Genomic DNA, 24631 nt, shown 5'->3' with positions numbered 1-24631 from the left:
TCTGGGGTGGTTTTCTTATTCGATTAGAGCAGCGTAGCTTTACCACTTGAGGTTCTCCCACTGGATTGATATGGTCAGGAACTGCAGCATCAGGTACAATATTAGAAAATGGTACGTCAGGGTTAGGCAACTCTACAGAGACATCAGGTATGTCTATTCTAGGTCGATCTGTCACCTCAGGAATTAATGGTTCGACATGAATCATAGGTGGAATAGCTGGCTGTTGGAATGTCTCTCTATTCCTAAGGTGATCCACATGTTTTCAAACAATGTGGTCTTCCACTTCCACTTGGAAGGACAAGGGATCAGTTTCTGAGACACTTATATCAGGAACCCAACTAGGTCCACTTCCAAAATTCTACACAAAAACTGTGTTTCCTAGAGTAAATCTTCGAGCTTTGCGATGGATATCGTGATTCAATTTTTGATTCTCTGATTCTTCTCTACCTTCCCCTCTAAGTTTGGAAACACCAGACTTAACCTTGTACGTAGGCAGCGTTTCATCAATAATTCAGACAGCTTTGAACCCATAGTTGAATGAGGCTTTGTACAAGAATTGAGAAGAAAGTGGGAAAGTTGAGTTTCTAGAGTACCTTTGGATAACCTCTTCATTCCTGATTTGAAAGTTTGCACTGCTCTTTCAGCTGACCCATTTGATGAGGCATGATATGGCGCTGTTTTAATATGGTTGATTCCATTTAAACTCATGAATCTCTGAAATTCTGTACTGGTAAAGACTGTACCGTTATCAGAAACAATGAATTCTGGTAGGCTATGGATCCTGAAGCAGCTTTTCAATAGTTGCACTCGATGTTGGTGATCTGACTTCATACAACATCCATCCACTGAGAATGCGAATCTACGATCAATAAAAACATGCTACCTAAGAATGGACCTACATAATCAATATGTAATCTAACCCAGGGTCCACCAGGCTGCTCCCATCGATGCAGTGGAGCTGAAATAGGCAACTTCTGTTGTTGCTGACATTGGTGACAGTGCTTGACCATTCTTTCAATGTCATTGTCTATGCCTAGCCACCAGACATAGCTTCGCACAAGCAGTTTCATCTTCAATATGCCTGGATGTGCACTGTGAAGCTCTGTCAAAGGGACGATGACTCTTGATCCCCATAACAAGATCCCATCTTGACAACTTAACTCTGTTTTTCGGGCATAGGGTAGAGATAAAGGGTGTACTTTGATTAGTTGAATGTGACAAGTGGTGTTCCTAGGGATCTCTACTGTCCATGTACACAAATCACTTAAAGCAAGTGCACAGGCACAGAAAGTAATCCAAAAAACAAATAGAATGTTGATCTTTATCTCAAGAGGGCCGAAATACAAAGGGAGGAAATAATGCTTCAGATGTATAAAGCATTTATCAGTTCCCATCTGTGGCACTGAGTTCAATTTTGGGCACTTCATTTCAGAAAGAAGATGTTGGTCTTGTAATGAATACAGTGCAGATTCACCAGAATGATAGCAGGGCTGAAAAGGTAAAATTATGAGGAGAGATTGCATACACTTGGCTTGTATCCCCTTGACTTACAATCTCTCCTCATAATTTTACCTTTTCAGCCCTGCTATCATTCTGGTGAATCTGCACTGTATCCATTACAAGACCAACATCTTCTTTCTGAAATGAAGTGCCCAAAATTGAACTCAGTGCTACAGATGGGGACTGATAAATGTTTTATACATCTGAAGCATTATTTCCTCCCTTCGTATTTCGGCCCTCTTGGCTTGTATCCCCTTGACTTAAAAAGTTGAAGGTAATCCAACGGGAGTGTTTAAAATGATTAAAGGATTCAATGGACACACAAAGGTTTTCCTCTGCTGGGGACACAGTCTTAAAATTAAAGCCATTCAAGATTGAAATCAGGAAGCAGTTTGTCATGCAATTAATAGTGATATCTATGAAACACTCTCCCAAAAAGCTGTTGAAGCTTGGTCAATTGAAATGTTCAAGACTGGGATTGTTTGATCGGCCATGATTTAATTGAATGGACAAGCTTGAGGGGCTGAATGGTCTACTCTTGTTCCTATATTCCTACATGATGGGAGCCTCCTTTCATGTTTTTCTTCTGTGTCACTGAAGTAGTATGCTGTTCAACATCAGACCACAGGGCAAAGAAACCTTCCTTCAAAATATTATATAACTCAGTGGTAGACTTCACCACAAAACCAAAGCCATTTTTAAAAATTTGCTCATGGGATGTAGGTGTTGTCGTGAAACTATAATATTTTTCATAATATTATTATAGGCTTATGGGTGTGAGTGTGGATGATTCCGTCTGTATAACTGATTTAATTGAATTAGAGTTAGGTAGACTACAAGCTTGAAATTATCAAAAGAAGTTAGGTGTAAAAGGCATTTGAAATGCTAATGAGTAAACATGGATGAAGGCAGCATGTAGGGGGTGAAGGAAATTTGCATTTTAAGATAAGTGGAAAGGTGTTTGGGTTTCAAAGGGATGGTAGGATGTTTACAACTAACACGGTAAGCAAGGCCAAGCAGTATGCTTATTTTTCCCAAAGGTACTGACCTTACTGGCAACATGAAAGATTTTTAAATTATGGGAAAAGTAAATTTCCAAAGACATGTGGAACAGTGGGATTTTACACATTAATGAAAGAAAAACATATGTGAAGAAGAATGGAAGGCTATGTGGGGGTGTTGCCATGTAATGTCTTGAAAGGTACACTGTGTAAAGCAGCATTGGGGAAAAGCCTGTAGCCACTTTTGCAGAAGTCTGCTGTCTCCAGTAACTAAAGTTGTGTTAAAAAGCCTTTGGAATTTCACTGTCGGGTGGAGGTGCATGGTAACCTCGCTGGATTGCCTATTTAAATTTAAAATCTATTTTGGACTGTTGCCTAAATGTAGTTGGGAGTCAGGTTAATTAGGAATTTTGGGATTTGTTATAATATCAAGTAATTGTAATCTTACGTCTGTGTTTAAATTCTTTTCTTTTGTTAATAAATGTTTTAATTTAATTTTTAAAATCTCTGAAGTTGTTAGTGGACTCATTACTTCTGAATTCAGTGCACAAATCTTTCTGTAATAAATACAAATTGCAAAACCGTTGTAATAGCGTGGCCAAGGTTCCCTTGTGGATTTGGTCCACCTGGCACATATCACCTGCCACATCGTAACAGTGTCACTGGCTAGGCCAGCATTTATTGCCCATCCCTAATTGCCCTTGAGATGGTGGTGTTGTGCTGCCTTCTAGAACTCCTGTGGTTCATGTGTTGTAGGAACAGCCACAGTGCTGCAAGGAAGAGAGTTTCAGGATTTTGACCCAGCGACAGTGAAGGAATATCGATATAGTTCCAAGTCAGGATGGTGTGTGACTTGGAAGGGAACTTGCAGGTGGTGATGTTCCACTGCATCTCCTGCCCTTGTCCTTCTAGGTGGTAGAGGTTTGGAAGGTACAGGTTTGAAAGGTGCTGTCAAAGGAGCCTTGGTGAGTTTATGCCAACTTCTATGGTGTTTTGCAAGGATGCTGTTCAGGCAGCATCTCAAAGCTGAGCTCATGAATTCTAAATCCAAAAGAGATTCATCAGGGTCAGTTGGCATGCTAACCCTTATATAGCAGCACACTCCTCCTTCCCTAACCGCCAATTTCAACCTTTCCTCATTTGTCTTGTGTCTCACCATATAGTTCCCCTGTGACTTGCTGTGAAAAAAGTGACACTTGGTTACTGTTGGAGTATCCATGGAATATTGGGAGGCAAATTTGTTTGATCCCACTATCTGCAGCATACCTGCACATGCCAGAAGAAGGCAGCACAGAAACCAGGCAAAATTGGTCCTGCTGCTCTCTGTTCATGAGACATTAATCTGAGTCCCTATCTGCCCTCTCAGATGGACATGAAAGATCCCATAGCATTATTTAAAAGAATAACAGTGGAGTTATCCGTGGTATCCTGGCCAATGTTTATCCCTCAATCACCATCACAATAATAGATTACCTAGTCATGTCATTATCACATTTCTGGTTGTGGGAGCCTGCTGTGCACAATTTGGCTGCTATGTTCCTATATTACAACAATGACTACACTTCAAAAGTATTTAATTGGCTGTAAAGTGCTTTGAAGTGCCTGGTGGTTGTGAAAACACTGTACAAATGCCCATGAAAAATTGCCTAACCTAGAATGGAGTCAAATGTCTTTCAGGTTTCACCTGGAAACACAGGCAATGAAGTCCAATTTCTTCACCATTGTGTTATATTTTGATGCTGTAGAAAAACTTTCAAAGCTGCTAAATATTGCTAATTTAGCCTCACTTACACTATGGTAGCACAGTTGTACAAACTAGGAATACCATCAAGCTCCCTAACTTCTGCCTTCTATGTTCTCCATCCCTAGACATTCTTGTAGTTGGTGAGTAGTTTGAGTTGCTGCATGCTACAGTCAACCCATTTGACTCTCCCATTTGTTTAGCAGTCTTTTTCTGCAAAGAAAAACAGCAGCAGTCTTTGCATGCACCTCCTTTGAATAATGAAAAGGTACGTCTCAAGAATCAGCTCTCACTTCATGCATAATGCAATAGTTTGAGCAACATTGGTAGTTAAACTAGCAAAATCTATCTTTTTAATACACTTTTAACTAAACCATTAGCACCAACCAACAAATATTTATTCCTATATATCTTATAATACTTCCAAACTATCTGATTAAATTTCTGTTGTGTTGTAACTCTATCATCATTCTGACTATAAAGCAATAATTGTCCAACTAGCCAATAGTTGCTGAGAGTGGTGAAGAATTATTTTACCTTTCATAACCAGCTTTGTTTTAATCATTTGTATTATGATCTGCAGAAAGAGATAAAGATACAACTATTAGTAATATCTGAACTTGGTTCACTCATGTTAAAAGTATCAATCAAGATCTTAAAAGCATTAAAACTGAATGATCACCTTTTCTTACCAATGAAAGCTTTCAAGAGGTTTCGGAGGCTGGTCCAGATCCACTCAAAATAAATCATGTACAGAATATATAAAGCTGCTTATTTCTTCAAGATCAGATTAACAATGCACTGTTCTAACAATTTATATAGCATGCCTGCAAAGGAACCTATGTTAAAAGGGTATGCAGAGAAAAAGATTTAATCTATCATAACTCATAAGAGCTTAAGCTTAACATTGAACTTCAACTCAAAGGCAGCTACATAGCCTGCTGATCAAGTAGTGCTAGCAGGGACAGATTGTTCCAAGGTTGGCATTTATTATCACTGTTAACAATGGAGGTTTTGCTCTTGGCACTTGTAAGAACAAATGGAAAGGTATTACACAAGACAGGAAGAAACCAGTAAAGACAGGAAGAAAGCACAGCTTTTGACACCAACATTTGCTGTAAAGGCCGCAGGAAACAACTGATGTGAACAAAATGAGAGAGGGCACAGCAAAAAACATGGTACATACATCATAGAGAAAAAGAGAAATAGCGAAATGCTGTTGTTATGAAGATGGAAAACACTGCTATGTATATTATGTCAAATATAGAGGGAACAACATTTCAGTTGTGTATTGCAAAATGTCCCTTTTCTCAGGATTGTCCATAGAGGAAATAATTATTTCAACAGATTATTTGCCCATGGCCTTTGCTTACTGAGCTGCTGGTGACAGAAAATCTAGACATGTGCAGTTGATAGTTAAGGTTGAATACAATAAATATTTGTATGTAATAAATCTCCTCTTATTATGAATTGATACTGATAGTCTAATGTTTACTTTTATTACCCCAGTGTTCTAATATTCAAAAGAAATGTGTTTAGTAAGTTTTACGGCATTGGTCTTTGTACGGTATGTTAAGCTATGTGACAGATATTGATGGTGTAATGTGGCTAAGTTGATACTGATGTTCTGACTGACCCTTGATTATGTTTTATTGAGCGTCAGTTGCAGATAATTTGGCTTCTTGCTTTTATTGTTTTCATTCATTACAGCTACAGCTCAAAGTGAGCGATAGACAATTTTTTTCCAGGGGTTGCAACACTGTATACTACTTGCACCACTAAAATTGATGCTAACAGCTCTCTCATTAGCTTATTGAGTAAAAATACCACATAGAATCATACAATTCTGTATTAAACAATACAGACCAGAAAATCTCAAGTTTGATCTCAGGTCTTTGCTAAATTAACAGATCTAGAGATTGAATATATTCAGGGCTGAGTTAGAGATTTTTGATTGACAAAGGAGTCAATGATTATGGGGGATAGGCAGGAAAGTGGAGTTAAGGCCACATGAGATCAGCCGTGATCTTATTGAATAGTGGAGCAGGCTTGAGGGCCCAAATGGTCTATTCCAGCTCCTATTTCTTATGTTCTTATGTTCTAGACAGAGACAACAATTGGATCACTATAAGTACTTTGGTACCTCTGAGCGAAGGAGGGAAAAGTAAGCTAGGATGGTCTGACAACCATCCATCAAACTCAAATACAAATTGCTTAAATCTGGTCATCAAGTGAGGAGAAGATTGTGCTCTGCCTTGAATCCCTTCATTGTCAAATAACCTACCAGCACACAGTGTTTAAGTTTACACATGAAGAATAATCACTTGGAAGATATGCCAGTGTATTTCTGCCAGCTGTGAAACTGTGCCCAACAATGAAGGGTAATTTTCAAATTTGTTACCTGTGTGATAATCTGGTTGAGTAGAACACATTCAGTTTTCATTATATTGATTTCAGTGACATGGAAATCGGGTAGGCTTTACAGAGATGGGTGATCAGCTCCATCAGAGTACCACACAGGCAGCAAAGTTGAAGATTACCCCCATGACTCAGCAATATCAGGAGGAGAGACAAGAAAAATTGGAGAAATAATGGGCTGAATTTTCCCAGAATTGCACTGTGCGGTAGCGGGCAGGTAAAATGGAGTCCTACCCGCCAATGAAAATGGTGGGTTTTCACACCATATCTTCCCGAGCCCGCCTCATTATATATTCACTCCTGCGAAACACACCATTTCCATGGCAGGCGGGCTCTCATTCACCCACTCACCATCACCCCACTGTTGCATCACGCCAGCCACCATCTTTAAAAGGCAGCCGCCAGCAAAGCGCTCATCACCACTAGCTTACCACCACTGCCTGGGAGACATGGCCAGCAAAGGCAAAAAGACTGCAGCCTCCCCACCCGCTTCAACGATGGATCCCTTAAGTGACTACTAGATGCCATGGAGGCCTGCCAGATCGTGCTCTACCCCCCGCTCTGGCCGCAGGATGGGCAGCAAAGTCACCAACCTGGATTGGGAGGTGATGGCAGGCGGTGGTCATCGCGAATGCCCTGCAGAGGAGGACAGCCACCCACTGTCACAAAAAGATGAATGATCTCCTCTGTTCCACCATGGGAAGTCACTCTTTTCATCACTTCCAAATCACAAACCCATCGCACATCCACAGGGCCCTCACTGAATGCCAGTGCAAGGGACGTCACCGTTCATACTCACACACATCATTGTCCTCATCCTGCCCATGGGACCTCTCACCACCCACACAGGCCAGGCATACTTATCATCTGGCCCGGCAGGCATCCTGATACACTCTCCCCATCTCTATTCATGGAGGGCAAACTGGCTCACAACAGGAGGGAAAGGTCATAGACAGGTAGAGGGATGCTGGACAGAATTCGAAAACAGAGCCATCCAGCTGGCCGGCGATGACTGAGACTGGCCCTGTGCTGACGGTGAGGTCGGCGCTGCTCTACCAAGTGAGGATCCAGCAGTGCAACATCCATCGGACAACCATGCTGTGAGTGATATGCCCTCTTTCACAGGCCACTACCATGCCCTAATTATCTCCCCTTGTTTTCGCAAGTACATCTGAGAAGCAGCTGACGTAGTCCATGACCCAGAGCCTCCAAGCAAGCTCCGAGAAAACCTCTGAAGCGCAATCTAAAGGCACTCTCCCTGAAGTCCCAGCGCTCACCCACACCCTCCACCAGCATAGAGACACACACCTTCGTGGGACCCAGCTTTAGAGTAGCCTCAGGATCACAATCTGGTGAGCACATCGCACTTTCTGATCCACAGCAGACGGAGACAGGGACTTCGCAGGTCCCCGGCACACGGAGGACTGCTGGAGGCCAGAACGTTGCTGAGTCCGAGTCAGATGATGAGCTTCTGGACTCAATCGTGTCACAGTTGCTGGAGCTGCAAATGCAAGCTAGGGAACAACAGGAGGGCGTCCACTGCACTCCTCAGATTGCAAGGCACAATGGAGGAGTCCAAATGTCTTTAGGCTGAGGTGATAGCGTTGGCATTGCAATACTGGCAGGATGGCAGCCGCCATGGAGACCTTGGTCCAGGACATCATTCCTGCACTGCTGCGCGGGCTTAACTCCATCGCTGATATCATAGTTGGCCTCCAACAGTGTGTACACGAGAGGGGTGCTGGGCAGCTCGATCTCATTCCAGCTACCCCTTCTCCTCAAGGAGTCAGCCAGGGGCCCTCAGGCACCCATAGGTGCATGCTCCAGGGCCATCCACCCAGGTGACTCTGGGAGTGACCGGCCCATCTGACTCCCCTATTCCTGTGACCTCCACAGATCCAGCTTCACAGGCCGAGGAGGGTGTGACTGCCACACAGCAGGACCCCGAAAGCAGGCCGGGGCCCTCCAAGCCTCGGCCTTCTAGAGGATGTCCAGCAAAGTCATCACAGACTGGGCGTCACAGTCAGCTGGCTGCCTCCACCTCTGCTGTAGATGTCCTGGGAGCACCAAGACGTAGCGGCAGGGTTAGAACAGTTAAGGAAAATTAATTGCACAGCCTGGGCACGGGTGTTAATCACTTGTACATAATGCTCACTATTGTCAAGAAACTCCCAAGAATTTCTCCCTGCCTTGGACTCCTTGTTCTGATGAGCAGTGTTCTTGTCACTCAGATGTGAAACCTTTCTACACAAGATAAAAGGCAGGTGTCTCAGTCCAGGACCTCTTCCCTGTGCTCTGTGAGGCCTTCCAGCCTCACACTCCCTGGAAACATTACAGATGCCTGCACCTCGGATGTGCTAGTCATTGCTGCCAGAATGCAGTGGGCAGGCGCCATAGAGTTCTCTCATACTCTCTGTGTGCTCTCAGCACCTTTAAGGTGGGGCTCACCCCCATCTCTTCAGCATCTGTGACCAGTGATGCTGTGCACTGGCTCCTGAAGGGCTAAGGTGCTGAAGGCAAACACAGCATCAGATGCGAATGAAGTTTCATGGCTGTGTCTCTGAGATGATCATGGAGCAGAAGCGAGCTGCCCTCGGCCAGACAGGAGTCAGACATTCTCAGAGGCTATGTGAAGATCTATGGACTGTCCTCACTGCATGTTGTCATCATCCTCCTGCGATTGAGTGACTATTAGGGCCTCCACTGCATCTCCATGACAGGAGCATTTTCAGAGAGGGTATTGGCACTGAGATAAGCCAGACTGGAGTCAAACGTTAACAACTGTGATGTGAGGATCTATGGGGACACCTCACTGCATGTCGTTATTATTCTCCACAAATCTGGCAGCTATGAGGGCCTCCCGAGTGCACCTGCCTCGTCTAGCCAGTGCGAGAGCCTCATCCCCGTCATCATCACCACCGAGGACCCCCTCACCGTCATCCCCGTCAGCATCCTCTTCATCAGAGGAGACATGTAGCTCCTCCATCTCCTCCTCAGCCAGCTCCTCACCCCGTTGTAGCGCCAGGTTATAAAGGGTTCAGCAGACGACAACAATGCGCAATACCCTTTGTGGAATGTATTGTAGAGCTCCACCAGACCGGTCCAGGCTCCAGAAATGCATTTTCAGCATCCTGATAGTCTGCTCCACCAAGTTGGAAACTGCTGCATGAGTCTCATTATAGTGTCGCTCTGCTGCAGTTTGAGGCCGCCGCACAGGTGTCATCAGCCACAGCCTCTGCGGGTAGCCCTTGTCCCCAGCCTGCAGCCTCTGTGGACCCTGGAAGACTGCAGGGGTCTGTGAGCGACTCAGGATGTAGGCGTTGTGCACACTCTCTGGAAACCGTGCACATACCTGCAGGATGCGTTTCTCGTGGTCGCATACTAGCTGCACGTTCAGTGAGTGGAAGCCCTTGCATTTGATGAAGTCCACTGAGTGTAGTGATGGAGACCTGAGTGCCACATGAGTGCAGTCAATCGCACCCTGCACCTGTGGGAATCCCGAGATCAGGACAAATCCAATGGCCCTTGCATCCTGGCTGTCCTGGTCCCGGGTGAAATGCACAAAGCTGTGTGCCATGGAGAAGATGGCATCTGTGACCTCATGGATGCATTTGTGGGTGGCGGATTGTGAAATCCCACATAGGTCACCTGTGGAGCCCTGAAAGGAGCCACTGGCATAGAAATTGAGCGCCGTGGTCAGTTTCACAGCCACTGGCAGTGGGTGCCCTCCATGTTCCCTTGGTGCCAAGTCCTGCAGTAAGTGGTAGATGTGAGCCACCAGGTCCCTCGACATTCGCAGCCATCGGCAACAGTGGTTCTCAGTCATCTGCAGGAATGGCAGGCGGCGTCTATAGACCCTGGGTGTTGCTGGGCACTGACCAGCCACGGCTCACTGTCGCTCCTGAGCAGCGTGTGTGGGAGCCCCTGCTGCCCCTTCTTCATGAGGTTGCTGCTCCTGCCTTTACACGGCTAGATGCCTCAGTCGCTCTCTCTTCTGTCTTCTACAGTCTCTGTAGGCCATCAGGCATACAGCTAGGTCACCAGGATCCATGATCCTGACGTGGTCCTCCTGCAGTATGAAAGAGAGAGAGAGACGTGGTTATCATACTTAGCACCTTTCCTGGCCCTGTGTGACCACCCCTTAATGCTTCCTGGAGAGCGCTGGTCACCACTCGGATGGCCAGAGATGAGTGCGCTGCATGGCTGCCCTGTCAACCTGTGACATAGGGGACATTGGTCTAAACCAGGATGCCGAGATTGCAAGGGGCTGTGAGTGCCTCCAGCAGTGACTGCTACATGGCTAGCGTTTGCGAGGAGATTGTACAACATGTGCAGTCCAACTGCTCCGCGGTCCTATGAAGTGGTGGCGGACTCTAAGCCTGTGCCGGCAGAGGAGCTGGTAAGGTATTAAGCGCGTGGTGGCCCTTTGGTGCCCCCGTGTTGCTTGCATGGGCGGGCAGGCTAGGAGCCTGACTCCAATCATATCGCTGTGGCTGTGCCTGTTCTGACTTACTTGCTGAGGCATGGTCAGTTTATACAGGTGTTGGACTACTGGGCCAATTTGAAAAGGATTTCCCTAAACAAAGTATTAATTCCAAAGGATGGTTTTAAATTCCTTGAGGAATTTTTTAATAGTTATAACCTTAAGCTTTATGTATGTTGCAGTGCTAGTTATACTTGCTGTAAGTTGCAAGTCAAGCACCAGTAGAAATTAGGAATTATTGATTGTGCTGTACCTCTATTCTTTACATCTTCTAAGGCCAAATGACAGTCAATTCTGGACAGTTGATTCATTGATGTTGCTAATTAATAAATTAAACAGTTATGCTGAGAGATCACAACCTAATGCAATATGTCTGTCCCCATAAAGTATTTGGAAAATTTGAATTTTGGAGCACTTAATGGCCTGGTAGTCTATGTAAAATAATGGAATAAAATGGCTGTATAGGATATTTAACTTAATCCAGGACCGAAAGAAAGAATTTTTTCAGTCCTGATTTGGAAAACTGGTTTAGTATTGCTTTCAAAGATCTGTCACCAACACCCTGCACCCCGCCCCCCCGTCCCCCCACCCACTCCCGCCTCCGGGAAAATGGCCCATGGGTGGGATAATGCCAGAAAGCTGACACAACAGCAGGCGGCACAAAATTCTGTGCTCACCTCCACTGGGGCCTAAAAACCCAGTCCCTTGAGTACAAAATAATTGGAAAGTAATGAATCATGATAACTTTGAAAATAATGTTAAAATCTTTTATGGTGATGAAACCATCGTCGGGTATGTCTTCAGTGGGTAACATTGACACAGCATCATTTTATAGTTGCAGACTGGCCTCACAAAGGCACTAACTTCTCTGTAAAACATAATGGCCCAGAACTCCCTATCTCCGGATGGTTGAACCCCAGAGGTATCCGCCCAAAAAATGCACTGGGGACCCCTCGAAAGTCCCAGCACACTGACTCCTCAAGAGTTGCCCAGGAAGTTTGAACTTCCAACGAGCAATTCAGATGCATCTGGAACCTTTAAACTCTGAGTTAGAGTGGAGACTTTGGATGGTTCTGATCCACATAACAGAATAGTTACCCAGAAAACGTTAGAATGATTAAAACCAGTTCTAACTTTTGGGTAGCTATATTACTTATGCCCGACTCCCCACTGGACCCTCTGACTACCCTCTACCCCAGTCATCCTGCCCCCTCATCCACCCGCCTGCTAAACTACCCCTTCACCCACCCGCCACCATACCCTCACATCCACCCACCACTCTACCCCTTAACCTACCCACCTGCCACCCAATCCCCTCACATCCACCAACCACTCTACCCCGTCACCCACCTACCATCTACTCTACCTCCTCATCCACCTGCCACTCTACTCCTTCACCCACCCATCTGCCCTCCCACCCCATCACCCACTTACCTTACACACTTACCTTCTCTCTGTAGCTTCTCAAAGTGGTTTTTGGACCATTAAACTCTCTACTTACCAGATTAAGGCAGCTAGTGCCATAGAAAGGGGGTGTGGCTTAGCTTCACCTGATGATGCCGCACTATGAGGGAAGGACTCCTGGAACAGGCATTTCTGAAGAGGCCCAGTTTGGAAGTCCTGGTGAGAAATGTGGAAGTCCAGTGCAAGGTAAGAAAATAGAAATGGAGTGGCAATCTGACGGTGATTGCCATTTCTCGGAAGATTCAGGCCCACAATTATGACACAGTCCTTGAAGAAAACTTTCGAATGTGACATTTTTATATTAATGTTCAGTGTATTGCTGTGACATTAAGAATAATTTGCATAGAGTCCTTAAAAAATGTGTGTTTTTTGTGTTCTACCTTATTTTCAGGTTTTTAGCACTTGGGAAGTTTCTGTTAAGCTGCAGTTCCTAAGTACATTGATGAATGAGAATAGAGTTTATCTCACTTATTAGCCATTTTTCCCAGTGGGAAATGTGAGATTGGATTTCTCCATGCAGTGCCTCAGGCAGGGTATAGTAGAAACCAAATAAATACTGCCTTTGGCCATAAAGGAAGAAGTTGAGTAGAACGTGGAATAATCTTTTTTTTATAAATCTCACTTGTTTATATTTAACTCTAATGTTTTAGTTAAAATATAATTTGCATATATGTGCATATTAATAATATTGACAAAATGTCTAAATCACCAATAGAGAAATAGATTAACGCAACCCTTTCAATAACATGCTTCTTTGTCCTTGTGCCTGTCTTCAAAAGACATTTTTATAACACATCAGCTTTGGTTGCATATAAAAAGAATCAGTGGCCTTGATTTTACAGTGAAGGGCTAGAAGGATGCATGGAAGCCTGGTAGTGGATGACAAACCCGGCAAGACCAGGGACGTAGATACCTTGCCAATCTTAAAGAAATGGCCTCATCTAAATAAATCTATACAGAGCCCTGCCTGACAATGAATCCAATTAACTGCCTGGCCAGTGGGCAAGAGTGAGCATTTGGTTGCATGAGAGAGTATCTGGTGGCAAGAGACAACAGTCGGGGATCTGTGTGAACATTCCTGGATGGAAGATCATGGCAGGGATTGGTGATGGGGTGGGGGAAGGGATTTTGCTGCTAGCTACCATTGGAAGGGGTGGGGATGGGGCACAGGATATATCAAAGATTGGCAGGTGCAGGTAGCCTGGTGCAAGGGAGGATAAGTCTTCTTTGTGAGGCCTGCGTAAGTACTCTTATAGAATCATAGAATGGTTACAGCACAGAAGGAGGCCATTCAGCACGTTGTGTCTGTGTTGGCCCTCTGGAGGAGCAATTCACCTAGTATCACTTCCCTTCCTTTTCTCCATAGTACTGCGATTTTTTTTTCCTTTTCAGTAATGATCCAATTCCTTCAGAATGCCTCAATTAACCCTGTCCCCACCACAGTCTCAGTCAGTACATTTCAGATCCTAATGCTTACTGCATGAAAAACATTTTTCTCATGTCACCATTGCTTCTTTTACAAATTGCCTTAGATCTGTGCCCTCTAGTTCTCAATCTTTTCGCCAATGGAAACAGTTTCTCCCTATCTACTCTGTCCAGACTCCTCATGATTTTGAATACCTCTATCAAATCTCTTCTCAACCTTGTCCAAGGAGGACGGTCCCAAATTCTTCAATCTTTCTATGTAACTGAATTTCCTCATCAGTGGAACCATTCTCGTGAATCTTTTCTGCAGGCCTTCTTATGCCTTCACATCCTTCCTAAACTATGGTGCCTAGAACTGGATGCTATACTCCAGTTGAGGTTGAACCAGTGTTTTACACAGGTTTCATATAACTTCCTTGCTTTTATACTCTATGCCTCCATTGGTAAAGCCCAGAATACTGTGTACCTTTGGCTCTCCTGGCCCAGAAGGAAACCTAAAATAAAACTTTAATACTTACTTTCTGAACCTTTTCTGTCACTGCTCCCTTGCTCAGGCTTCAGGATAAAATTGCATATTGGGTCCTGATGAAATTATTTGACACAATCTGCATATCTAAAATAGGACCCCCTTTCCTTCCTGCAAGTGTCCTGCTCACCTGCTGAAAAGAGCATGTTAACATCAGGACACAATGGGAAGGCAGCAGGATTGGAGGAGGTAAGTAACTCATATTATATTAATTCTGTTCCCCTCACCGCCTCCTGATTTCTGCGAGGTGAAGGCAATAAAATTGCCAACATCCATTCAAACTTGTATGTAAGTATGTTTCTACCCACCATAAACTTGAGGACATCCAAAACTCTGTTGTTTATGTCTTAACTTGCAGCAAGTCCCATTCTCCTATCACTCCTGTGCTCGCTGACATACATCGGCTCCTGGTCAAGCAACGTTTGATTTTTCAATTCTCACCCATGTTTTCAAATCCCTCCATGGCTTTGCCCCTCCCTATCTCTAGTTGTAATCTCCTCAGTCTCTGAGACATCTGCAATCCTCTAACTCTGGCCTCTTAAGCCTTCCGAATCATTCCGAATAATTGCTTCATCATTGGTGGCTGTGACTTTAGTTGCCTAGACCCCAAGCTCTGGAATACCCTCCCTACATCTCTCTGCCTCTCTGCTTTGCTTTCATTCTTTAAGACATTCCTTAAAACCTACCTCTGGCCAAGCTTTTAGCCATCTGACCTAATATCTCCTTATGTGGCTCGGTGTCATACTTTGTTTTATAATGCTCCTGTGATGCACCTTGAGACATTTCATTATAGTAAGGGCACGATATAAGTTACTGTTGATAAATTAAGATACAGCACTAACATTCTAAAGACTTTGGTTCTGTTGTTATGATTGCTGTTTATTCATAAAACACAGTAGATTCTGTCAATGAAGTTGCTTGTGAGCCATGCAAAGACAATGTTTATTGTATATGGAACTGATAATCTAATATGTTCAATGAAGTATTGGAGCCACATTTGTACCTACCTGTAGGGCATGATTTCAGTTCCTCAGGTAGGTCCATAAAATACCAGTAGCAGTTATGAACTAAGTAATAAGGGCCACAGAAAAACCCACTGAAGCTTCCTCTGAAGCACAAACTGCCAGTGTGCATGTGCAAGCATGTACTTGCTTTGGCATGCGTGGTGATGCTTCAACGCTTGAGGAAGCCAAAGCTCCCAGTTATGTGCAGACAATAATATCTAGCTGGCATGGCTAAAGTAACTCAATTCAATGGAATTCACTCTTATTAATTAAATCAAATAGGTGAAACACAGTTTTCTTGACTGCTGAGAGAGTGATAGAATTAATGGCCAGAATTTTACACTCTCCTCAAGGGGTGAGATGGCAGTTGGGGGCATAACATTGGGCACTATGCAGCAGCATTGTACATGTCACCTATCCTCCCGACATTTACCCACAATAGGGAAGGTGTACGGCAACCCGCTTGCCAACTATTGGCCACGCAGGGGCCTCCTCCTGCCTTCACTGTGAGCAGGCCAGCGATTCATGAGTGGGGAGGTCGATGATCCAGGAGTGGGAGCAGGTCAGTGATCCTGGAGTGGGGACAGGTCAGTGATCCTGGAGTGGGGACAGGTCAGTGATCCTGGAGTGGGGACAGGTCAGTGATCCTGGAGTGGGGACAGGTCAGTGATCCTGGAGTGGGGACAGGTCAGTGATCCTGGAGTGGGGACAGGTCAGTGATCCTGGAGTGGGGACAGGTCAGTGATCCTGGAGTGGGAAGGTTAGTGATTCTAAAGAGGAAGGTCGATGACCCTGGAGGAGTGGGTGTTTGGCAATTCTGGAGTGAGGGAGCTTGGTGATCCTGGAGTGGGAACACGTCCGTGATCCTGGAGAGGGGTGGCTGGTGATCCTGGATTGGGAGAAGGTCAGTAATCCTGGAGGAGTGCAGGTGGGTGAACCTCAGGGGGAGGGAGACGATCCAGATGAGGACAAGTAAGTTCACTTTGGGAGGTTGGGGATCAGGGGGAAGCACTCTTACTTCTCCTGGCCATAAGCAATGCTGGAAACACTCTAATCTCTTCTATGTGATAGTCTTTACTTTCCTTTATCTGCCAGGTTTCCTGAGCCTGGACAACCTAGCTGGCCAGGATTATGCCTTGAAGGGGATATAATCTGAGGCATACAATCTCATTATTATATTTAAAGGACCAACTCACCTCCTGGAAGTAATTCTGCCCTGCCTCTGTTGAAACTGGAAGTAGCCAAGATTGAGGCAGGTTGAGATCCGTTTTCAGATTTTTTTTCTATTCTCACATTCCACCCAACCCAAAGAAATCTGCTTTTGAGGGTTAAAGTGCCCCCTTACATGTATAGTGTTAGAATCTTTGTTGGTGTTCAAGTGCTGTGAGGCTCTTCTAAAACTGTATTGATTTTCTCAACAGATGTTGCAACAGTCAAGCAAGTTGTCATAGAACTAACTGTGGAAGTGGAGATAAGTAATGATGAAAATCAGCCTTAAATAAAGAAAAAGCTGCAAAAACTACAAAGCAAGTTCATATTCTTCTTAGCAGCAACACTTTTTGCAGATGGAATTCATATGGTATCAGTTAAAGCACCAGTAGGAAAACAAAACAATCATAAGGAATCTTTTATTTTACCAACAATTGTATTCATAATGATGCACGTGGCCAAATTTTGCCTTATATTCTAAAGTTTTAACCAAATGACACAGTGACTGTTAGACCCAAAGTTTGTTGTTTTTACATTAATTGAAAATTAGTGCATAAATAATGTCTTATAGTGTTCTAACTCACATTATTATTGAAAATATTCTTTCATCAATACAGCAATCTTTAAAGTTTCCCATGTATGAATCGCAAATGAAACATCATGCGTTATTGTTAACAAATTGCTCTAGAATAATTTTGAGATGTGTTACACAGACAGAACCTCCTAATTTTGTTGTAATAGATAATATACTTGATTACACAATCAAAAATAATGAGTTGCACTAACCAGTTCAAGAACCTGTGCTTCTTTAGCTATTTTTCAATCGAAAATTCTATGTATTTCTAACCTATTGCAATATGTTGTGTTTGGCTCTCTTTGCATATTTAATGATCTATATGCGCTGTTAAAATATCTGCTTTCAAATCAGTTTAGAATGTGAACCACTCTAGTGCTGTTAGTGAAAATAATGTTTCTTGTTAATTAGCTGATGCCTCAATCAATAAGCATAATCCAGAAAGGAGTTTTGATGCTTGTAATAGAAATAAATTAAAAACCCCATGAAAACAACACTTCTTTGAAGTGGCATTGCAGAGCTTGGGTGTTCTTGTCCTGGAAACAAATATGCCAGCTAAAGTGCAGATACACCATAGTTGTTCTCACCTCTCCACTCTTAACACATTTCTGGCAGAAATTGAAACTTCCCCAGATTAAGCATATGATCACTGCTGCTTAACTGCTTGTTTAAAAGTAGTACTGTTACCTCTTTTGATTGCTACTTCTGAAAATTATTTGTTATTTGTTCCTGAGATGTGGCAAGGGTCTTGGACACATCTAGTTGCTCTGCATGCATTAAGGGTCAACCACTTAGGGCGGAATTTAACGTAGGCTGATGGAGTAGGAAATGAAGCGGGGGACGATAGAATCATGCAGGAGATGCAGTTTCGGAAGACCGACGCCGGGAACTCTGTGCTGCATTATGCTGGTGGCAAGGTGGCAGCGAGGCATGGAAACAGTGGGAAGCCAACGGAGCTGATAAAAGACTTATTTATGTCTCATTTGCATGTAATTGAGTGGAATTTAATGGCACTTTACAAATTAAATGTGCAACTGTTCCAGCTCCATGCACACCTCCCGGTATGGATCCTTGGGACAAGGGATACCCAATCAAGACCTGGCTGACGACACCTGTGAGGAACCCCTGCACTGCAGTCAAGGAAGGTTACAATGCCAGGCAGGGCAGCAGGATTAGGCACCTGCACCAGAGGCAAGAGCCAAGGAGAGACGCTCAGGAGAGGCTCATGACACACTCATTCACACCCACTTCAAGCAAGTGAGATGCCTTTCACATAAGACCTCCAATCCAAGATGCCATTACATCTCATTACACTCAGTACTCATCAGTGTCAATTGCCCAGCCTCTTTATTCATACTGCCCCATTCACGGATAGAGCCAGACTCTGCCTTCCCCACCTGCAGCTAGGCAGATGAGGGTGCAGGGTTCACACAGCAAGTGAGAATACAGCAGTCACTGCACAAAGGAGATAAAAATTAATACACAAACACTATTTACTGAAACACAACCACCATTTTCTGAAACACAACCACCATTCATGAACATGTACATAATATAACCACCCGTGCCATCCTAGTGCTTCCAAGTGATCTTTCTAATGCATTTCCAAGTGCTTCAACTAGCTGCGACCCCGGCATTTGCAGCTGAGGTGGGGGCAGGCTGTAGAGTCTGCTGCCTCATGGCCTGAGATGACCTTGGCAGCCATCCTTTGGTTTCCTGAAGCCTGAAGAGTTCTAGCATGCTGAGGATTTTCTGCACAAATGCAGGTACCTCCTCTGCAGCTGCGGCTAATGGTGGCATTTGGGTCACTGGCAAAGTTGCTGAGGAGTACATGTCCATCCTCAGAGCACTTTGAAAGAATTCCGCTTTGCTGAAGCCTCAGCTCTCCTTCCCTCTCAGTGCGCAAAGGCACATCCCTGTGGATATGGAGGGGCACCTGGAGGGGAGTCTAGGTGCCATATCCCACCCTTACCTGGCCATTGCTGCACAGCCAAAGTGATAGTATTCAAGTCTGCACATATACTCTGCATCCACTGAGTGGTCTGTTGAAGCTGGCTCTCCATGAGGATCACCAGTCTCTCATTGGAGGAAACCATATGCTCACACACCTGAGACATGGCAGAACTTATAGGGCAGAATTTTATGTCCCGTGGGCGGGTGGGCACGCGCCCGACCCAACCGGGCATAAATTCACGCAAGAAGACATCGGGTGAACTTTTTCAGATCTCCAGCTCCCTGAGGCAGCTGTCTGCCTTCAGGGAGCTTTCTCATAGCGCTCACCCATGCCGGCAGTAACATCATCGCCCGCCCTCTTCCCGCCCCCGCCCCAGCAGTGCTGAGCATTTCAGAGCACGTTTCACGCTGGCTGGCCATTAATTGGCCAGCCAGCATGAAATTGTGGTCAGGGGCCAATCACAGTCAGTGGCCAGTTTCCTGACCTTTCCTGGGCCTGCCGATTGGGCACGCCTCCAAATGTAAAATTCAGGCCAAGGTCTGGATGGGCTTCTTCATTGTCCATGCATGGCTGTGCAGAGCCTCTGGCAGCTCTTCCAGATGTTCCACTCCCTGTTGCTGCATTTCCAGTTAAGTTCCATGTGGCCAACACTAGAGGCCCATCATCAGACTGAGGCCAAGCATGAGCCGGGCCTTCCATAGACCTCTGACAGTGTGGAATCTTGGCTGTTAGAGCCTCCACCAACTGTTCCTGCAGCTTTGTGAGGTGCTCACCAGCTTGTGATCCTGAATCTAGTCACAAACACATAACCGCCAACTTGAGAATATCTGCGTTGGTAGGTATGCTGGATTCTCTGAGGGATTGTGGCCTCCTCCTCAGAGGTGGACTGACGGGTCCCAGTCAAGGCAACAGCTTGCCCTTCTGGAGTGGAGAAGCCTGCATGGTAGAACATAAACAATTAGGGCAAAGGCCTGCCTTATCCCTTCTTCCATCAATATCTAACGTGCACTTCCTTTCTGCCCAGCGGTGTACACCAAGCTCAAGGCCTTATCATTCTCTTCACTCTGCATTCCACCATTGCCCGGCTGCTCTGCCTGCCAGCCAAGTGCCTCATCGTCTGTGGGCATCAAGACATGGATATCCAACACACTTCCACCCATCTTTGACCCCTGCACCTTCTCTCATGTTTGAGCCCTTTTCTCCTGCAAGCAGAAGGGGAAAGTGAGTCTCCACACATTGATCTGTTGACCACTTAATCAGCTGAAAGCCCTTTGACACTTGATAAGGGCTCCAGGATGTTGCATCCATACTCTCGGGACTTGGAGGACTCTCAAGGTAGATGCCTATCACCAACATGCAGCCATTCCTCACAAGGCAGCTGCTGCTGAGGCATAAAGTTCTTTTGCACACCTGGTTGATCCTCCCCAAGCTGAGACCCATTACGTGTTGCTCACATGAAAGCCATAGTGTTTGAAGCACTTAGTTACACTCACCCTGCCAACCGAAGGAGGACACTGACCCACTTGCAACACTGCACTCATGTATGCCAATAGACCCCATAACTGCTAACCTCCGCTGCTATCTCCATCCAAGCTTCCTTGGTCAGGCAGAGTCTCATTTTTCCATCCGTAGGGAACAGCGCCTCCCGCCGTTCCTGAGCAGTATTGCGGAGAACCTGCAGGTAGGCATCGCTGACCAATGGGGCCACTCTTTTTCTGCCCTCCGACTTGCTCCTTCTCATGGTTGTCTACAACAGTTTGTTGTTGGTACTGTGCTCACAGTGGGCATTTGATGATCCTTCTGGAGCAGTACAGAATTGGAACAGTCTTCAGGGTAGAACAGAGATGATGAGATGTCTTCAGGGGTCACAAGGTCATAAGATCATAAGAAATAGAAGCAGGAATAGGTCATTCAGTCCCTTAAGCCTGATGCACCATTCAATAAGATCATGGCTGATCTGATTGTGGCCTATTTCCTGCCTGCCTCCCATAACCCTCAACTCCCTTGTTGGTCAAGAATCTATCTAACTCAGTCTTGAATATATTCAATAATCCAGCCTCCACTGCTCTCTGGGGAACAGAATTCCAAAGTCTAATGCATCTCTTAAAAAAATAACTCCTCCTCATCTCTGTCTTAAATGGGAGACCCATTAGTTTTAAAATGTGCCCCCTAGTTCTATACTCCCCCACAAACATCCACCCACCATCCGCCCTGTCAAGTCCTCTCAGAAACTTCTATGCTTCAATAAGATTACCTCTCATTCTTCTAAGCTCCTATCAGCATGGGCCTGACCTGCTCAACTTTTCTTCATAAGACGATCCTTTCATACCAGGAATCAGCCGAGTGTACATTCTCTGAACTGCTTCCAATGCAATTATACCCTTCCTTAAGTAAGGATGCCAAATCTGTACACAATACTCCAGATGAGATCTCACTAAGGCCCTGCATAGATGTAGCAGACTTCCCTACTTTTATACTCAATTCCCCTAGCAATAATGGCTAACATTCCATTTGCCTTCCCAATCGCTTGATGTATCTGCATGTTACCTTTTTCTGATTCATGTACCAGGACATCCAGATCCCTCTGTACCACAGATTTCTGCAGTCTCCCCATTTAAATAATATTCTGCTTTTCTATTATTCCTGTCAGAGTGGACAAGCTCACATTTTCCCACATATACTCCATCTGCCAAAGTTTTGCCTTTGCAGACCCATTTTGTGTCCTCTTCACAACTTGCTTTCCTACCTACCTTGGTGTCATCAGCAAATTTAGCTACCATGCATTCAGTCCTTTCATCCAAGTCATTAATATAAGTTGTAAATAGTTGAGGCACCGGCACTGATCATTGTAGCACTCCACTAAGTTTGCCAACCAGAAAATGACCCATTTATTCCAACTCTCTGCTTCCTGTTAGCTAACCAATCCTTTATCCATGCTGAATATGTTACCCTCAACACCATAACTCTTATCTTGTGTAGCAACCTTTTGTTTGGCACCTTATTGATGTATTTTGGAAATCCAAATACACCATATCTACTGGTTCCCCATTATCCACCTTGCCTGTCACTTCCTCAAAGAACTCTAATAAATTAGTCAAACACCATTTCCCTTTCACAAAACCATGTTGACTCTACTTGATTGAATTATGATTTCCTAAATGTCTTGCTATTACCTCTTTAGTAATGGGTTCAAGCATTTTCCCTATGACAGATATGAGGCTAAGTGGCCTATAGTTTTCTGCTTTCTGTTTCCTTCCCTTTCTTGAATAGAGGTGTTACATTTGCGGTTTTCCAATCCGCGGGAATCTTGTTACAACCAATGCACCACTCTCTCTGCAGCTACTTCTTTTAAGACCCTAAGAAACAAGCCATCAGGTCCAGGTTACTTGTCAGCCTTTAGTCCCAGATGTTTTACCAGTATCTTTTCCCTAGTGATCATGATTGTTTTAAGTTCCTCCCTCCCTTTTCCCTCTTGATTTTCAACTATTCTTGGGATGATTTTTGTGTCTTCTGCAGTGAATACTGATACAAAATGCCTGTTCAATGCTTCTGCATTTTCCTTGTTTTCTATTGTTAATTTCTCAGTCTCACCCTCTAAGGGACCAATGCTCACTCTTATCCATTTTACATATTTGTAGAAACTCATACTGTCTGTTTTTATATTTCTAGCATTCTTCCTCTCGTACTCTAATTTCTCCCACATTATTTTTTTAGTCACTCTTGATCGTTTTTAAAAATTTGTCCAACCTTCTGACCTACCACTAATCTTCGCAGTGCATTGTATACATTTTCTTTCAGTTTGATACTATCCTTAACTTCTTTAGATGGCCATGGATGATGCACCTTTCTCAGAGTCTTTCTTTTGTCAATGGAATATATCCTTGTTGAGAGTTATGAAATGTCTCCTTAAATGTCTGCCACTGCTTCTCTACCTTTTAACCAATGTCCCCAGTCCACTTTAGCCAAATCTGTCTTCATACCCTTATCATTGCCTATATTTAAGCTAAAGGCTCTAGCCTTAGACTCGCATTTCTTATCCTCAAACTAAATGTGAAATCCTATCATGTTACAATCACAATTCAATCATGTTACAATTAGAGGCTCCTTTACAATGAGGTAATTAATTGATTCTGTCTCATTATACATTACTAGGTATAAATTAGCCAGCTTCTTGGTTGGCTCTAGAACATACTGCTCTAAGAAATTGTCCCGAATTGACTCAACAAGCTCTGCTTCTAGGCTACCTTTGCCAATTTGAGTCGTTCAATCTATATAAAGATTAAAATAGCCCACAATTATTGCAGCACTTTTCTTAAAAGCCCCATTATTTCTTCATGTATACTTTGTCTAACACTGTAGCTACTGTTAGGGTCTCTATAAACTACTCCCACAAGTGACTTATTTCCTTTGCTATTTCTTATCTCCACCCAAAGTGATTCGTCTGAACTAAGGTCACCTCTCATTACTGTACTAATCACATCTTTTAATAACAGAGCTACCCCACCACCGTTTCCCTTATTCCTGTCTTTGAACATTCATGTTCTAGCCTTGGTCACCTTGCAACCATATCTCTGTAATGGCCATCAGATCTTACTTCTTTATTTCTATTTGTGCTATAAATTCATCCATTTTTGTTATGAATGCTGTGTGCATTCAAACACAGTGACTTTAATTCTGTCTTTTTATTGTTCTTCCACACACTGACCTTATCTGCTGGTGCATGCTTAACTTTGTATGCTCTGTCCTTTCCTGTCACACTCTGGTTATTATTACTTGTATCGCTACTCTGCTCTATTGCCTTCTCCCCTCAATCTCCCCTCAAGTGATCCCTCCATCCCACTATTTTGTTTAAAGCCCTCTGTACTGCTCCAGTTATATGATTAACCAGGACACTGTTCCAGCACAGTTCAAATGAAGACGGTCCCAGTGGTACAGCTCCCTTTCCCCTAGTACTGCTGCCAGTGCTCCATGAATCATAACCCATTTCTCCCACACCAATCTTTGAACCATGCATTCAACTCTCTGATCTCTTTTACCCTATGCCAATTTGCTCAAAGCTCAGATAGTAATCCAGAGGTTATTACCTTTTGTTTTGTTTTTTTAATTTAGTCCCTAGCTGCTCATAATCCCTAAGTAGATCCTCTTTCCTCATCCTATCCATGTTGTTGGTACCCACATGGACCACAACAACTGGATCCTTCCCCTCCCACTGCAAGTTCCTTTCCAGCCCTGAGCAGATGTCCTGAACCCTGGCACCATGCAGGCAATACAGACTTTGGGACTCTTGCTCTTGGCTGTAAATTGTATATCCCCCTAACTATACTACCCCCAA

General features: G+C 44.2%; 1 protein-coding gene across 3 annotated transcripts in view; it reads left to right on the top strand.

Moving 5' to 3' along the window:
* The window catches only part of ttc29 (tetratricopeptide repeat domain 29), a 697530-nt gene extending 679712 nt beyond the window's left edge, over positions 1-17818 (top strand). For all 3 annotated transcript variants that reach the window (XM_078547675.1, XM_078547757.1, XM_078547804.1), the window contains one exon: positions 16984-17818. In XM_078547675.1, coding sequence (XP_078403801.1) covers positions 16984-17060 — 77 coding nt within the window. In that variant the 3' untranslated portion in view covers positions 17061-17818. The remainder of the gene's footprint in view (positions 1-16983) is intronic.
* Positions 17819-24631: the final 6813 nt, after the last annotated feature.

Source organism: Cetorhinus maximus, chromosome 1 (assembly GCF_964194155.1).
Source record: "Cetorhinus maximus chromosome 1, sCetMax3.hap1.1, whole genome shotgun sequence".
Lineage (NCBI taxonomy): Eukaryota > Metazoa > Chordata > Chondrichthyes > Lamniformes > Cetorhinidae > Cetorhinus > Cetorhinus maximus.
Note: the sequence above shows the minus strand (reverse complement) of the source record. Positions and strands in the feature narration are given on the sequence as shown.